This window comes from Schistocerca piceifrons, chromosome 7, assembly GCF_021461385.2.
Source record: "Schistocerca piceifrons isolate TAMUIC-IGC-003096 chromosome 7, iqSchPice1.1, whole genome shotgun sequence".
Classification (NCBI taxonomy): Eukaryota; Metazoa; Arthropoda; class Insecta; order Orthoptera; family Acrididae; genus Schistocerca; species Schistocerca piceifrons.
The window spans coordinates 151,527,785-151,544,657 of record NC_060144.1 but is presented as its reverse complement, the minus strand read 5'-3'; the positions used below and the strand labels follow the sequence as shown (position 1 = coordinate 151,544,657).

At 44.4% G+C, this 16,873-nt stretch overlaps 1 protein-coding gene across 1 annotated transcript in view; it reads right to left on the bottom strand.

Moving 5' to 3' along the window:
* The window catches only part of LOC124709138 (chondroitin sulfate synthase 1), a 310,662-nt gene extending 294,467 nt beyond the window's left edge, over window positions 1-16,195 (bottom strand). Inside the window, exon 1 of the mRNA XM_047240807.1 lies at window positions 15,927-16,195. Coding sequence (XP_047096763.1) covers window positions 15,927-16,156 — 230 coding nt within the window. The 5' untranslated portion in view covers window positions 16,157-16,195. The remainder of the gene's footprint in view (window positions 1-15,926) is intronic.
* Between the last annotated feature and the right edge of the window lie 678 nt (window positions 16,196-16,873).

The window sequence follows — 16,873 nt, the reverse complement described above, 5'->3', positions numbered from 1 at the left end:
ACTGTCCATCTTGGCCGCTGTGGAACACACCTCTTCTACTGAACAAGTGCAATGCTCATAACTCTTAAGGTATGAATTCTAGCTTATATTTACTGGATTTTTTTAGTTTTGGTCCATACTAATTCTTCAGAAAATATGATAGCAAAGAGCTTGCAATAGAAGAGATGCGTTTCGAAGTATCGAAGACGAACAAGTGCTAATAGCTCTTGACGTACGCACTTTAGAGCCCATGTTTACTGGACTTTTTTTCTTGTTTTGGTCCATAATACCACCCCTGAAAATTTGTAGGTGGATTTCTGGTTCACCCTGTGTAGAGAAGATCCAAAGAAGAGCAGCGCGTTTCGTCACAGGTTTCCTCTATTAATTTTGAAAGCGTCACAGAGATGCTCATCCACCTCCACTGGTAGATGCTAAAGAGAAACTTCGCGCATCACGGCGTGGTTTACTGTTAAAAGTCAAAAAGCATACATTCCAAAAGACTTTACGAGGATATTGGTTCCTTTTGCATATATCCCACAAAAAGAACGTGGCGGTAAGATTAGAGAGACTCGAGCTCACACTATGACCTATCAACAACAGTTCCGACTGAAAGTGAAGGGGTAATGGTGCGGTGGCTTGTGGAGCAAAGATGTAGAAAGGCAGAAGTGGCTGGAAAGTCAAAGTGGTCTTCAAACGCAGAATGTGGACAGGAAATGCATACTGAACTGCAATGTCTTCAGTTACTCTGATAAGTGTTGCACAGCAAGTTCGTATCAGTGAATTCTGGATTGTTAACTACCCGCCAAAATCGCGTACGAAATAATAAAATAGGTTCGTCAAGGACATCCGACGTTATTGTAAGCAGGTTTATCAGAGAGACTACACGTAAAACTAAGAGTTGAAATCGCTTCCCGACCACCATCGGTTTTTATCAATTATTCACTGATGATTATGTTTGGTTTGTGGTGCGCCCGTACAAGGTCCCAGTCTTTGCACAGTCCAGTCTAGCCACTTTCACGAATGATGATGAAATGATGAGGACAACACAAACACGCAGTCCCCGGGCAGCGAAAATCCCCAACCCGGCCGGGAATCGAACCAGGGACACCGTAATCCAGAGGCAGCGACGCTAGCCACTAGACCACGAGCTGATGAAGAACTTTCTTCACTGATGAAGAAATTTGACAGCTCCACAGTTCTCATATGTAACATGGCAGATATAGGCGAAAGGTCGTAAATGAAGGAAGGAAGCTTACAGTTTAATGTCCCACTGCGGACGGCTTCGTTCAAGAAGAAGCACAACCTAGAATTGGGTCAGAAAATCGTAAGTGCCCTTTTCAAAGAAATCGTACTGGTATTAGCCTTTAAGCGATATACGGGAACTAAAAACATAAATCTGGATGGACATGTTGGGAATGTGGATCTCACGGGAAGCGTGCAAGGGATAAGTCCCTGCAGACGCACTATCCTCTGTGCCCGCGGTGGCTCAGATGTATTATCATTTCATAAATCTGGATGTTGGGACACGGATTTGAACTGCCATACAACGTGAATGTGAGTCAAGTTCTTACCTCTGCGCCATCTCTCCCAGTGGCAGAAATCTAACCACGGACCAAACTCTAAATGAGAATCAGGGTGGATTACGAATAGACGTTGTTTCTCTCGCACTTGAAAGTAGCAACCTGCATTTTCAGGCGTTCTTCTACAGCCGACTGCAATATCATGGCTTTGGATCTTTCAAAGCTCTTTTCCACGGTCGTGATTCAGCACTGATGAACCAAAACATTACAACCGCCTGCGTAACAGCGTGTTAGTCCACCTTTGGAATCCAACGCAGCAGCGTATCTGTGTGGCACGGATTTGGCACGTTCTAAATACATTTCCGAAGTTATGTGGCACCAGACGTCTACGCACAGGACTTGCAGCCAGCGAAAATTATAGGCCGGTGGTTTGTGGCAATGGAGCTGGCGCCCAATAGCGTCCCAGATTAATTACATCGGGTTCAGTCAGGCGAATTTCGTGGTCAAGACATCAGTGTGAATTCACCGTCATGCTCCTCAAACCACTGTGGCAAGATTCTAGCCTTGTGAAATGGAGAGTTATGCTGCCAGAACATTTCATCGTCAACGGGGCGGACATCAAGCATGAAGGGATGCAAGTGGTCTGCAATAACGCTCACTTAGTCTACAGCTGCCGTAGTGTCTTAGATTACTACCACGGAGAGAACTCAATACGTTCCTCTTAACGGAACAAAATCGACCAGCGTAGTCTCCGGAGTACCGCACGGAAGTGTCATAGCATCGTTACTGTTTACAACTTATGTAACTGATCTAGTACAAAGTGCTGTAAGCTTTTTAAGACTGTTCGCAGATGACGCGATTGTCTATAAGAAAGTATCAACACCAGAAAACAGTAAAAATTTGTAGAATGACCTACACAGGAATGGCACAGCTTCTGGCAGCTGACCTTGTACGTAAATAAGTGTAACATATTGAGCATAAGAAACATCCTGGCAGATTAAAACTGTGTGCCGGACCGAGACTCGAACTCGGAAGGTCCCGGGTTCGAGTCTCGGTCCGGCACACAGTTTTAATCTGTCAGGAAGTTTCATATCGGCGCACACGCCGCTGCAGAGTGAAAATCTCATTCTGGAAATATTGAGCATACTTTAGAAAAGAAACCCACTACTGTACAACTAACTACTGATGACAAATTGCTGGAAACAGTATATAACACGAAATATTTATGAGTAATTATCCTTGGAATGACCGTATAAAACAAGTAGGAGGATAAGCGGATGTCAGGAAGAATATTACGAAAATGTAACTCATCGACGAAAGAAGTGGCTTACAAGGCGCTTGTTCGTCCGATTCTTGAGTAGTATTCATCTGTCTGGGACCCTTAAACAGGTAGGACTGACAGAAGAGAAGATCCAACGAAGAGCAGCGCATTCCATCACTCGGTTGGCGCGAGTGTTACAGATGTGCTCAATAAATTCCAATGCTAGACGCTACAAGAGAGGCGTTGTGTATCAGAGAGAGGTTTACTATCGAAATTTAAAAAACGTACTTTCCGAGAAGAGCCAGACAACATATTACTTCCTCCAATGAAATGACTACGATGAGAAAATTTGAGCAATGAGAGCTAATACAGAGGGTTATCGACAATCACTCCTCCCACGTGCCACCTGCGGGTGAAACAGGGAAGGGGCATCAGTCAGTTGTACCAGAAGTACCCTTCGCCACACACGATCAGATGGGTAGCGGAGTAGTTGATGTAGACGTGGATGCAAGTCCCAAGGAAGCCCAAGCGAGTATCCCCCATGAACTGCACGACAAAGTGAGTTCTTCGGGCAGTCGTTCACCAGTATGGCGATTTATCTGGAAACGACCATCGACCGTGTGTGACAAGAAACATAATTCACCGATCATGTGACTCGTTTTCATTGATCCACTGTCCAACCTCGATTATCCTGCGCCCACTAGAATAGTAACTGAGAACGTCGATGTTAACACGTCTGTTGCGGAGCACCATATTCCACAGTGTGCGTTGATCAGTGTGTTCCGAAACACTTTTTCCTGCACCAGCATTGTACTCTGTCGTTTGATCTGCCACAGTTCACCGCCTCCCCTGTTTAACACAGCGGGAAAGCCTCCAAGCCGCGCGGGGTAGCCACGCGGTCCGAGGCGCCTCGCCAGTATTCGCGCGGGTCTCCCCCTCCCCCCCCCCCCCCCCTCACCGTCGGAGGTTCGAGTCATCCCGTGGGCATGGGTGTTTGTGTTGTCCTTAGTATAAGCTAAAATTAGATTAAGTAGTGTGTAAGCCTAGAGACCGATGACCTCAGCAGTTTGGTCTCACAGGAACTTACCACAAATTTCCAAAGCCTCCAACCACCACGTTCTACCGTGAGGCGTGATTCCACCACCCTTCAACCATTTTCCGTAGACGCTCACAACAGTAGCATGCGAACAGCCGACCAGCTACGGCGTTTCCAACACGCTCGTTCCCAGGCGCCGGCCCGTAACAAGCTACCCTTTGTCAAAATCGCTTATGTCAGTGGACCTCCTCATTTGTGGTCCATGTCGTCGCTAGAATGATTCCACATTCGTCTCCACTTTCTTTATATATTTTCCTTACTGCGTCACGTGCACAAATAAAATATGGGCAGTGGTTATTCTTCAGTATAGCATGGCCCTCTAGATTGATATGTGCATATCATTATTGATATGTGAGTCAGCAATGAAGCAGGCCTTCATGCAGACGACCTGTACGAGGTTTCTGCACTTTTGCCTTCTTGTTGTAGGATGGTAATTGTCGACTTCGTACTTGAGGTCTGACAAGCGACATTCACCCAATTCAGACCAAAGAAGCACTCACGTATCGTATAGCCGCTAAAGCGCCTTCTGTGACCACCAGCAGCGTCCGTCGGTCCCATATAATGCCACCCCAAAGCAGCAGGGAACCTCCACCTTGCCGCACTCGCTGGTCAGTGTGTCTAAGGTGTTCCGCCAGACCAGGTTGCCTCTAAACACGTCTCCGACGATTGTCTGGTTGAAGGCATATGCGACACTCGTCGGTGAAGAGAATGTGATGCCAAACCTGAGCGGTCCATTCAGCATGTTGTTGGGCCCATCTGTACCGCGCTGCATGGTGCCGTGGTTGCAAAGATAGACCCTGCCATGGACGTCGGGAGTGAAGCTGCGCATCATGCAGCCTATTGTGCATAGTTTGAGTCGTAACACGACGCCCTGTGGCTGCACGAAAAGTATTATTCAACGTGGTGGCGTTGCTGTCATGGTTCCTCCGAGCCATAATCCGTAGGCAGCGGTCATCCACTGCCCTTGGGCGGCGTGAGTGAGGCATGTCATCGACAGTTCCTGTCTCTCTGTATCTCCTCCATGTCGGATTGTAGCCTATCGCGATTGCGGTTTATCGTATCGCGACATTGCTGCTCGCGTTGGTCAGATCCAATACGTTAGCAGAATATGGAATCGGTCAGTTCAGGAGGGCAATACGGTACGCCGTGCTGGATCCCAACGACCTCGTATCATTAGCACTCGAGATGACAGGCATCTTATCCGCATGGCTGTAACGGATGGTGCAGACACGTCTTGATCCCTGAGTCAATAGATGGGGACGTTTGCAAGACAACAACCATCTGCACGAACAGTTCGACGGCGTTTGCAGCAGCATGGACCATCAGCTCTGAGACCATGGCTGTGGTTACCCTTGACGCTGCATCACAGACAGGAGCGCCTGCGATGTTGTACTCAACGACGAACCTGGGTGCACGAATGGCAAAACGTCATTTTTTCGGATGAATCCAGGTTCTGTTTACAGCATCATGATGGTCGCATCGGTGTTTGGCGATATCGCGGTGAACGCACATTGGAAGCGTGTATTCGTCATCGTCATACTGGCTTATCACCAGGCGTTATGGTATAGTGAGCCATTGGTTACACGTCTCGGTCACCTTTTGTTCGCATTGACGGCACTTTGAACAGTAGACGTTACATTTCAGATGTGTTACGATCCGTGGCTCTACCCTTCATTCGAACCCTGCGAAACCCTATATTTCAGCAGAATAATGCACGACCGCATATTGCAGGTCCTGTACGGGCCTTTCTGGATACTGAAAATGTTCGACTGCTACCCTGGCCAGCACATTCTCCAAATCTCTCACCAATTGAAAACGTCTCGTCAATAGTGGCCAAGCACCTGGCACGTCACAATACGTCTGTCACTAGTCTTGATGAATTGTGGTATCATGTTGAAGGTGCATGGGCAGCTGTACCTGTACACGCCATCCAAGCTCTGTTTGACTCAATACCCAGGCGTATCAAGGCCGTTATTACGGCCAGAGGTGGTTGTTCTGGGTACTGATTTCTCAGGATATATGCACTCAAATTGCGTGAAAATGTAATCACATGTCAGCTCTAGTATAATATATTTGTCCAATGAATACCCGTTTATCATCTGCATTTCTTCTTGGTGTAGCAATTTTAATGGCCAGTAGTGCATTTGACACATGTACCACACAGTTGAACAATATTCTAGGACGCATCACACGATTGTCTTGTCAGCAATTTCCTTTGTAGTCTGATCGCATTTTCCTAGTGTCTTACCAAAACAATCTGTGTGTCTCCTGCTTCCCCTAGGAATGAACCTATGTGATAATTCTATTGCTTATCACATACAGTGATAACTACGATCTTGTGTGAGTCGACTAAATCCATCTGCGACTCTTTGACATTGAGGTCATACCACACTATGTTTTTGCGTTTTTAGAAGGTCATGCTTTTACATTTCTGAGCTTTTACAGCAATTTTCCGATCTTTACACCATTGTGAAATCTTATCAAGATCGAGCTGACAATTTTTGCAACGTTTTTCTTGTTCTTTAATTGTAATATCATAGCGCATCTAATATCTATGTAAAAGAGATCCACAGATGAATAAAACTGTTACTACTAACAAAGGGTCGGGTCGGCTTGTAGACCAGGGAAAAGATAAGGGCTTATTTGCGGCGAGAGGGTCCCTCATGCTTCACTCTCATCCGACTCGATGAAAATATTAATTATTCTAAACCAAGCCAAACCAAAACAAAAGTATTTTTTGTATCTCTTGCATATTCGGAGATAATGTTACGGAACTCCAACAGTCCTTTTTCGCTATGACTGTGAGAAGCACCTCATTTCTTATCTGTCCACCTAATTTTCAGCATCCTTCTGGAGCACCCCATGTCAAACGCTTCGAGTCTCTTCTTACCTGATTTACCCACAATTCATGATTCAGTTTCATACAAAGCTGTGCTCCAAACGCATATTTTCGGATTTTTTTCCTCAAACTAATGCCAATATTTGGTAATAGTAGACTTTATTGGCCAGCGTGCCATCTTTGCTTGTTCCAGTTAGCTGTTTGTGTCCTCTTTGCTTTCCCCATCATGTGCTATTTTCCTTCTAAGGTAGCAGAATTCGTTCACTTCATGGTCTCCAATTTTGAAATTCAGCTTATCATGAATCTCATTTTTGCTGCTCCTGATTACATTAGGTTTGTCTTAATCCACAGGGTACCCTCATTTCACAATCCACTTCAATCAACAGGCTCTGCAGGAAGTGTATTTCTCACCTTCACAAGGGCTATCTATGTCATCAGAGAATCTTACCATTGATATACTTTCACCCCTAATTTGAATCCCACTCCTGTACTTTTCTTTTATTTCCGTCATTGTTTCTTGTATAGATTGATTTTAAGACATCCTTCACACATGATAAACACATGGGATCCGTTTGCTTCTTAAGATGTGCAGTCATGACTTTATATGCTGGATCATCTCCGTCATCTAGTTACTGTCGGTGGCCACTGATACTGGGACCCCAGTTTGTATTTCTGGTGATAACCTTTATGTTTTTTCATTTTTGACAAGATGAAGAGCTAGGTCTGGGTGCGGAACAAACTGAGAAGCTGCTTGAATTTATGGAAAAAATAAACAACACCTATTCAGATTGGGGGAGTGAAGTCATGTAAAGGGGAGGGGTGGGGAGGGGAGAGGTGGGGAGGGGGGGGGGAACTACTTGCATAGTAAGGATCAGACAGAAAAAAAGCATTTGTCTGCCAAGGTCACTAACATACAACATGAGGAGCAGGCAGTCTCACAGATCTGATTTTGATGCAAAATTTGGGGGAGTATTTGTGAAGATGTACACAATACTAAAAAATGAAATACTTCAAAATCGTTTAAGAAAGATCTTCGTGGTATTGCTTCCTCAGACCACGAGGAGTCTTTAGGTTTTATGATAGCATGATGATGTTGACACATTGTTGCGTTAGTACATTTCACTTGCTTAAAATAACGTAAACAATGTAATTTGTGAAAATAATGATTTTGATACTATTACGTCCGATCATAATACATGACCTTCTTTAGGGTAAACGCAAATCCACTAACAAAGTATTTAGAGGCTGTTAAGTGATATTTTATGAGTATTTCGGTACAATGGGCTGTGGTCTCCAGTGGATCGTTACCCGTAGTTGCATTTTGTTTGATTGATACATTGTAGTGTAACTGTCGACGGAACGTGCTATGTGTCGGTTTTAGAAACAAATTTATCCATTCACTCACTGTACTTGCTGTCGTCAACAGTAATGCCCACCTTACCCTTCGCCCTCAGTAATCTTCATTCGGTTCTGCCTCACGTTTGTTATCGTGGCAGTGTTTGATGTACATTCAAACCAACACACAGCAGTATGGATACTTTTGCTGATGCAGAGTTGGGAGATATTCACTTCTTGTACAGGTTCACTCAGTGCAATGGAGAGTGGCACAATGGCACTATGTTGAGATGTTCGCACAGTGATGGCAACCCTAGCTCAGTACTTCTGCATCTGAGGGTTGTTAGATTAATTTGTTTTTTGTATTGCACGTTTCGGTGAATGCACGTTGCAGACTTTTTCACTGTTGTGGAGATACGTGGGCTACTCACAAATGAACTTCTGATTGGCTGTTAAAAATAAAAAGAGTCTTACAACTTCGTGAAGCTTTCATGGCTGGACAATGAGAGGTTCAAAGTCACATTGTGCCAGACATAACTGTGTTTCGTCCACCCAGTGTGTAAGCAACAAGGGATTTAAATGGACAGAATAACAGCATCTCCTATCAATCGGCGAGGTGCGGTCTATTATTCGCTTCCTGCAAGCAGGAGGCGTCAGTGGCACTGAGATTGAACATCAATTGTATCATGAGTGTGGGAGTTGGGGTATGAGTGATGGTGTTGTTGAGGAGTGTAGCAGAAAACTCAAGGCTGGTCACAAAGATGTGCATGGTGAAAGTGGACGAGGAAGACATTCAGATGTGAAAGATGAACTTGATCAACATGTCAAAACTGTGTACTTCCTGGATATGTGCCTCAGATTTCAAGGACAACCTTCCTCAGCATTGTCACGTAGGTATCAAACTAGGCAACCAATGTTCACAAAACGGAAGAAGGGATTTAGCCTTGACATTCCTTCAGCGGTATGAAGTTTCTAAACAGAATCGTGACAGGAGCCGAAACACAGGTGGCAACATGTGAACCCTGTAACTAAGGAACAGCCCAAATAGTGGGTGTACACTTATTCTCCCAATAAATCCAAAGAATCAAGCAGATATCGTGCAACCTCAAATTGATGGTTACAGTTTTTTTAGGGTTGCAAAGACATTTACAGAACTGATTTGATTACCAAGTGCATCATTCTCCTTCATGACAATGTATGCCCTTGTACTGTAAATAGAACAGAGGAAAGTCTCAGTCTTGATACCAAGGGACTGTCACCTGTTCCCAAGGATGATGGATGGCTAGGCTACCTATTCAGCACTTCATGGTTGATGATGATCTCGAGGATGCTGTCAACTGGCTGCAGCACCAGGCAGCATCATTCTCTGATGAACGGCTGAAGAAGGTGGTGCCAGGGTAAGATAAGTATTTGAATTTGGGTGGCGGCTATGCAGAGAAGTAATGTCAATGTGTAAGAACAGATTGAATACAACAATTTATCTATTTTTGTTATTTCAGTAGCTAATCAGAGGTCTTTTTTATACAAGCCTTATTTTCACAGAAACAACGGTAATTTAAGTAACTAACTGAATAAATCCCATATACGAGGGTAATCCCAGAAGTAAGGTCTCCTATTTTCTTAGAAGTACATAGACCTGTTTATTTCTACAGTGGTTTACATCAGTTTACAGCTTGAACATTTAGCTATTTTTCGACATAATCACCATTTCGGTCGATGAATTTTTGTAGACGCTGTGGCAGTTTTTGTATGCCCATGTCATACCAGCTCATCGCCATGCTGTTCAGAAAGTTATGAACCTCTTCTTTCACCTCGTCGTCGGAGCTGAATCGCTTTCCGGCCAAATGTTCTTTTAATCTAGGGAACAGGTGATGTCACTGGGCGCCAAGTCAGGACTATAGGGTGGGTGGGTGATTATGTTCCACTGAAACTGTTGCAGGAGAGCAACGGTTTGCCGAGCGATGTTTGGGCGAGCGTTGTCATGGAGAATGTGTACGCCTTTGCTCAACATTCCTCTTCTCCGGTTTTGAATTGCCCGTTTGAGTTTTTTCAGTCTTACAGTGCCTGTCGGCGTTAATTGTGGTCCCAGCGATTTAGCTCCGACGACGAGGTGAAAGAAGAGGTTCATAACTTTCTGAACAGCATGGCGACGAGCTGGTATGACATGGGCATACAGAAGCTGCCACAACGTCTACAAAAATGCATCGACAGAAATGGTGATTATGTCGAAAAATAGCTAAATGCTCAAGCTGTAAACTGATGTAAACCGCTGTAGAAATAAACAGGTCTATGTACTTATAAAAAAATAGGAGACCTTAATTTTGGGATTACCCTCATAACAAGTTCATGATTATCTGGGTGCAGATTACCCAGTTTTCGCACTATCTATACACAGACCGGCGTTTTTTTGAAAATGTAAAACGAAGTTTGAAGTACACTGGTGTGAAAAACTTTGGGACAAAAGTAACTATCGGGTGATGTATCAATGCTAAGTAACGTAATTCGATGGAACTTTGAGCATATATAGAAAGAAATGGTACAGTATAATACAGAAGTTAATGGAAAGAAATACGCAATGAGACGAACGGAAATGACACCTTTATTCAAAGACCTTAATTACGCTTAAGTCATTATTTATAGTGGTCTCCTGGACATTACAAAAAGGGGGAGATAGATCTTAGTAGGGTGCTTGATCACCACAAACAATGCAGCATGCTCCGTAATGATCTCTCACGCTGGACATAATGTTGATAAAGAATTCTTGTGGTATGGTGTTCCATTCCTCTGGCAGGGTAGCTGACACTTGCTGGATTGTCACTGGTGCATGTGGGCTCATTCCAAGAGCTGCTCTACCTTAGCTGTTCGATGAGGTTGCGCTCTGCCATAAACAAAAATGAAGTGAGGGCCAACTACACCCCAGAAAAGAAGCACATGGGGAAAGATACAAAGTTATAATTAAGTTCACTGATTAGAGTATGGGGTTCAAAGATTTGGATATCAATATGCCCATACAACATTACGCCTCTCCACATCATTACATCTGGACCACCAAAATGATCATTTCGACAACATTCTTTGATGCATTACGTGTTCGCATCTCTCGCCATATGTGGGAATATCCAGAATCACTACAATGCCTGAGTCTGCTCTCGCTCGAAAAGAGCACATGACCTCATTCCTCGTTGGTCCAATCCCCATGCTAGTGGCACCATTGCAAATGGTGCTGCTGATATGAGCGTGTCAACAGAACACAGTGTATTGGTTGTTGGGGCAGTCCTGTTAAATGTGGTCCTAATTGCTCATGCTGTTTGGTCTGGGTCTCTCCTTACCTGTTGCACAATGAGTTGTCGTCTACTGCTGTAGTTGACCATGGTCGACCACTTCCTCCCCTTCTGACAGCAGTGCCTGTAGTTGGGACCACATCACTTGCATGTGAAACAGTGCTTTGAGCAATATCAATCTCCTGGACTACACCCAAAACACTTCATCCGTCTTCCAGTTTCCCAATGATTATGCCCCATTTGAAGTCATCCAAATGTTGTCTCGCCCATGTTGTAATGAAATGAACTGAAATGATTTCATGGTATTATTATCGCCTGGGAGACGCCATCTGGGATTGTTCGTCTGCCTGGTACAAATATATTTGACACCACTTTGACGTCTTACATGTCGATGCAGATTAGATGAAATGATTAGGGCGACACAAACACCCAGTTCCCGAGCAAAGAAAATCTTGTCCTATGAGGAAATTCAACCTGGGCCCTCGTTATCTAGAGGCAGTGGCGCTAACCAATAGACCACAAGTTGTGGACATGTAGTGAAGAACACCACCACAGTGCACTTTAACTGTTAGCTGACTAACACACACTGTCTTCCCATTCCGTCAACTGCCTGGCACTGTAGAGCGCCCCATTTGACGCTATAGTTACGCTGAGCTCACGTCATGTGACGTCCAGTTTTCCATCCACAACTGGGAGACCTCTGGCAACCTATGCAATAAAATGAAACACCTACAGTCATCCTTACGATGCTATTTATTATATAGCTACCAGTTTCTGTGCGTCAGTACACCTGCTTCAGGCCTTATCTGACGCTGAGGGGATTAACTCAAATCGTATAAACAATTCCATCAGTGGCCAACATCTATGAACTGGTTTTCGCTGACTACCTGTAACAACGATGTTTCATCTCCAACCATCGACTACAAACTGACTGGAGAAACATACTGGGAACATATTCCTGCACTTTCATTCGTTTCCACTGAGTAATTAATACGTTATGGTACTTTATCTCTCTCATTCTTCAGCTTTGCAGAACAATGTATTATTTTATAATTATTATAAGCATATTCGTTGGGAATACACCATTATGCGCAATATTTATATTTTTCTGCCGGTATATGATGCAGGTGCTAATCCCATCGTCGGACAGTGGTGAAATAATTTTCGGTTGTTTCCCATTTCTTCTTCAGGTAAATGCAGGGATTCCATCCTTGTAACACGTCCACGGCTGATTTCTTGTCATTATTTGCATAGCCCTTTCCCGAGCTGAGCTGATAAAGGTCGACAACTGCCAACTCATTCAAGCCGACAGTAAAAGAAAGTTATTTTGGTTTTCGTTGGGACGAATCCCTTCAGGACTCTTGCTCCGTGTTGACATGAGATGACCGGATGCTGTTAAACTTCGCCTGAAGGAACGTATTGTTGGTCGAAGTTTTCTAGGCTCGAACAGGCTTAGATAATTCTGTAGTTTCTAACGATGATAATTGACAAGGACGTTGATCTGTATCACATAGTTTTGCTGAAGTTACGGTCTGTTTACATGTGACAGGAAGACGACAGATGAACGGAAATGCGTTAACGATCGAAAAGAAGTGACAAGTTACAGAAAACTTCATCCGGATTATAGAATAGGCACACACAGCAAGAGAAAAAGAAAGAAAAATGTCGAAATTTTGCAATTAAAGCTGGCACTCGAGTTAGACCATCACAGCATGAAGTGTCTATAAACTTCAACTTTGCAGAACTAGCGGCTCCAGTAGAAAACAGAAGGCTTTCCCGAGTCAGGCTGGATCTTAGTAGAGAAAGTGGGAGTTCCAAGAAACACTGAAGATCGAACGAAAATTTTGTACGTCAGGTTGGATGAGTCAGGACAGGCGTCGCTACAGTATTCATGGAACTGCTGTTCAGGACGAGAAGCTTAAAAGTTATCAAACATGCAGCTGATGCTTTTTGTCGTTAAATCTTCACACACATGGAACAGAACAATTTTTTTTTTTTTTAGGGGGGGGGGGGGAGAGGGCGGGAGATCCATAAGGGGGATGTATGTGTCATGATCCCCCACAACTGCCCCCTCCCCTGCCCCCTGGCCTAGGTCTCCCATAAAGAACATTTCACTAAAAGCTTCTATATTTTTATGTACAGAAATTTTTAAGTTTCCTGGATACTTTTAGGGAAATTAAGTAGCATGTACATAGCCTAAGAATGAGAACGAACTCTAAAAAATTACATTCTATTTTTAGCATATGATACTTTTCAGATGATTGCATGAGAGCTAGCCGCCATGGAGGTGCATGTGGACTGACCGTCTGCAGTCAGCAATCCAGTAAAATAGACATTTACGTTCATGGACCGGCCATATCTAGGGTCAACAACAAATTGGACAGGGTTCTTGAGTCCACAGGTAGAACCAGCAAACCACAGAAAATTCCATAAGTCGAGACTTTCAGAAATTATACTCCACTATGGAAGAAACAATTAATTTCCTTATTTTAAGCGGAAACTAGTGCGGGAAACAGCATTTCTCTTATTTGCCCGCTCGCATGGCTTGCCTGCAGATCTGTGTTCACAGTCATAGGGCTAGCTGAAATACTGATAATTATGAAAGCATACTTCGATTTTGTTTCCTGCAAATTATTATTCTTTTAAGTTTGTTATATACGTGGAAGAGGATGTAGATCAAGATGAGATGGGAGATATGACAGTACGAGAGGAATCTGACACAGCACTGAAAGACCTAAGTTAAAACAAGTGCCCTGGAGTGGAAGACAATCCGTCAGAACTGATAGCCGACCATGTCAAAACTATCCCATCTGGTGTGCAAGATGAATGACATTGGCGAAATACCCAGAGACTTCAAGAAGGATTTAATAATTCAAAGAAAGCAGGTGCAGATAGGTCTGAACATTAACAAACTATGAATTTAATACGTGATGGTTGCAATAACGCGATTTCTTTACATAAGAATGGAAAAACTCGTAAAAGACAACCTGGGGGAGGATCAGTATCGATTCCAGAAAAATATTGGAATACCAAGGCAATACTGACCCTACAACATCCCTTAGAAGATAGATCAAGAAAAGTTAAACCTACATTTATAACATTTGTAGACTTAGAGAAACAATTTGTCAAAATTAATTGGATTACTGTCTTTGAAATTCTGAAGGTACCAGGGTTAAAACACAGGTAGCGAAAGGCTGCTTGCAACTTGTGCAGAAACTGGACAGAAGTGATAAAGAGGTGAGAGGCATGAAAGAGAAGTAGTGGTTGTGAACGGAGTGAGACAGGGTTGCAGCCTGTTCCTGATGTAATTCAGTCCATACACTGAGCAAGGAGCAAAGGTAACCAGAGAAAAATTTCGAGTACAAATTAGAATTGAGGGAGAAGAAATGAAAACATTGAGGTTTGCCAATGCAATGTAGTTCTGTCGTGGAAGAGCATTTGAACGGAATGGATATAGTCTTGAAAGGAGGGTATATGATGAACACCAACAAAAGCAAAACAAGGATATTAGATTAGGAAACGAGAAAGTAAAAGTAGTAGTTGAGTTTCGTTATTTGGGCGATGGGTGAAATATAGAGAAGCTATAAAATGTGGACCTGGCAATGGTAAGAAAAGCATTTCTGAAGAAGTAGTTAACATCGAATACACATCTAAGTGTTATAAAGCTATTTCTGAAAGTATTTGCCTGGGGTGTGGTCTTGTATGGGAGCGGAACATGCAGCTTAGACAAGAAGAGAATAGAGGCTTTTGACATGTGGTGCTACAGATGAACGCTGAACAATTGAGTAGATCATGTAACTAACGAGGAGATACCGAATAGAACTGGGGAGACAAATTTGTGGCACAATTTGACTAAAAGATGGGATCGATTGATAGGGTACAATCTAAGACATCAAGGGATCACCAATTTAGTACTGGAGGGAAGTACTGGGGGGAGGGGGTTAAAATGTAGAGAGAGAGACCAACAGTTGAGTACAGTATACAGATTCAGAATGATGTAGGGTACATTAGTTATTCGGAGATGAAGAGGCTTATACAGGATAGAGTAGCATGGATATCTGCAGCAAACCAGCCTTCAGACTGACGACGACAACAACAACAACAACAACAACAACAACAAAATGAATAACAAGTTGTGCTAAAGTGATGTACCAAGCGTCAGTGTAGGCAAGTTGTTGTTATTACATAAAACATACTGTTATTATTAAATCCTAGTCAACTGTAATATCTTGAAGTGGGAGTGGCAGGAAATTACGTTTGGACGACGAGGTAGAGGACGAAATAAATTGTGACCCATAAGAATTCAAACCTGGATCCGTGCCATTAGCACTAGAGGCGTACTGCCGATACTAACTTGGCCTGAAGCGCATGCTAATTTTGGGTTATCCGTGGTGTTTCTTTTATCTACGCAATCTCAGTTCCGCGGTTACAAGGATATTTGGGAGCTTGCTGTAATTATTTCTCTGCAACGAGCCGCCAGTAATCATCCGTTACTCGCACTAAAATATTCGGAAAAAATACCTAAACAACCCTCACAAATTTATCCATGTACTTCGGTTTCACCCTGCAGGGCTCGATAACATTGCCTTGCTAACAACGAAGCATTGTTTTTTACCTGTTATGAACGTTTTCCGCCGGATCTGTGAGGCCTATAATGTGAAGTGGATCTTCTGCATCGGACAGAGGAGCCACCGGCGGTTGCTGACGTAGCGGCTGCGGAGCTGGCCACGGGGAGCCAGCGGACGGGGCGCATGGCGTTCCGCCACCACCCCCTGGCGCCGCCCCCGTCGTGTTGTCGGTGCGTAGCAGCCTGCCGACGAAGGTGGACCGCGGGGCCGCCACCATCAACCCGGCGGCTAACCCCAGCACGACGCCCAAGGCAGCGCTGGCGCCGCGACGCCGCCTGGCGCCAGCTGCCATGCCGGCGGTCCGCCGCGACGGCGGAGGCGGCAGCGACGCCGAAGGCCGGAACGTCAGCAGCTCCGTGCTCGGGTGGCACAGAAAGGCGTCGCTGTCGCCCGGGTGCCGATGCGCCCGGCGCTCGCGGCCGGTGGCGACCATGGCGATGCGGACGGGCCGCCGCCTCGCGTCGTACTAGCGTGCAGACGAATTTCCACTCGGCGCAGCACCGACCGCGCTTGTAGTTGTCGACCGCACCGCTGTGCCATTATTCAAACACTGTCTACACGCCTTGTTCCGCTGCTCTCATGCGTCAGCCACATTACGCTGGACACAATCCAGTGGACGACACATTTCGTGCCTCCAAATTAAGACTTAAGCGTCGCATATTTCCTCGCTCCGGCTTTATTGTCAACACCACTACTGGCAACTTCGTTTTCCTGTGCTCCTGCAAGAACAAATATTCTGAACCAAATGACGCTTCTTAGGCGTCACAAAATGTGGGTTCTACTGCTGAAATCCTTTCTGGGACACCTAATGTCTACAACTCTGACATCTGCCGTTTCTGAGGTTTCCATAATGAGACTGTCGCATTAGGCATAAACAAATGACGCGAAACAGCAGAATAATTATTTACACCCCAGTACGCAATCAGGTAAGCGT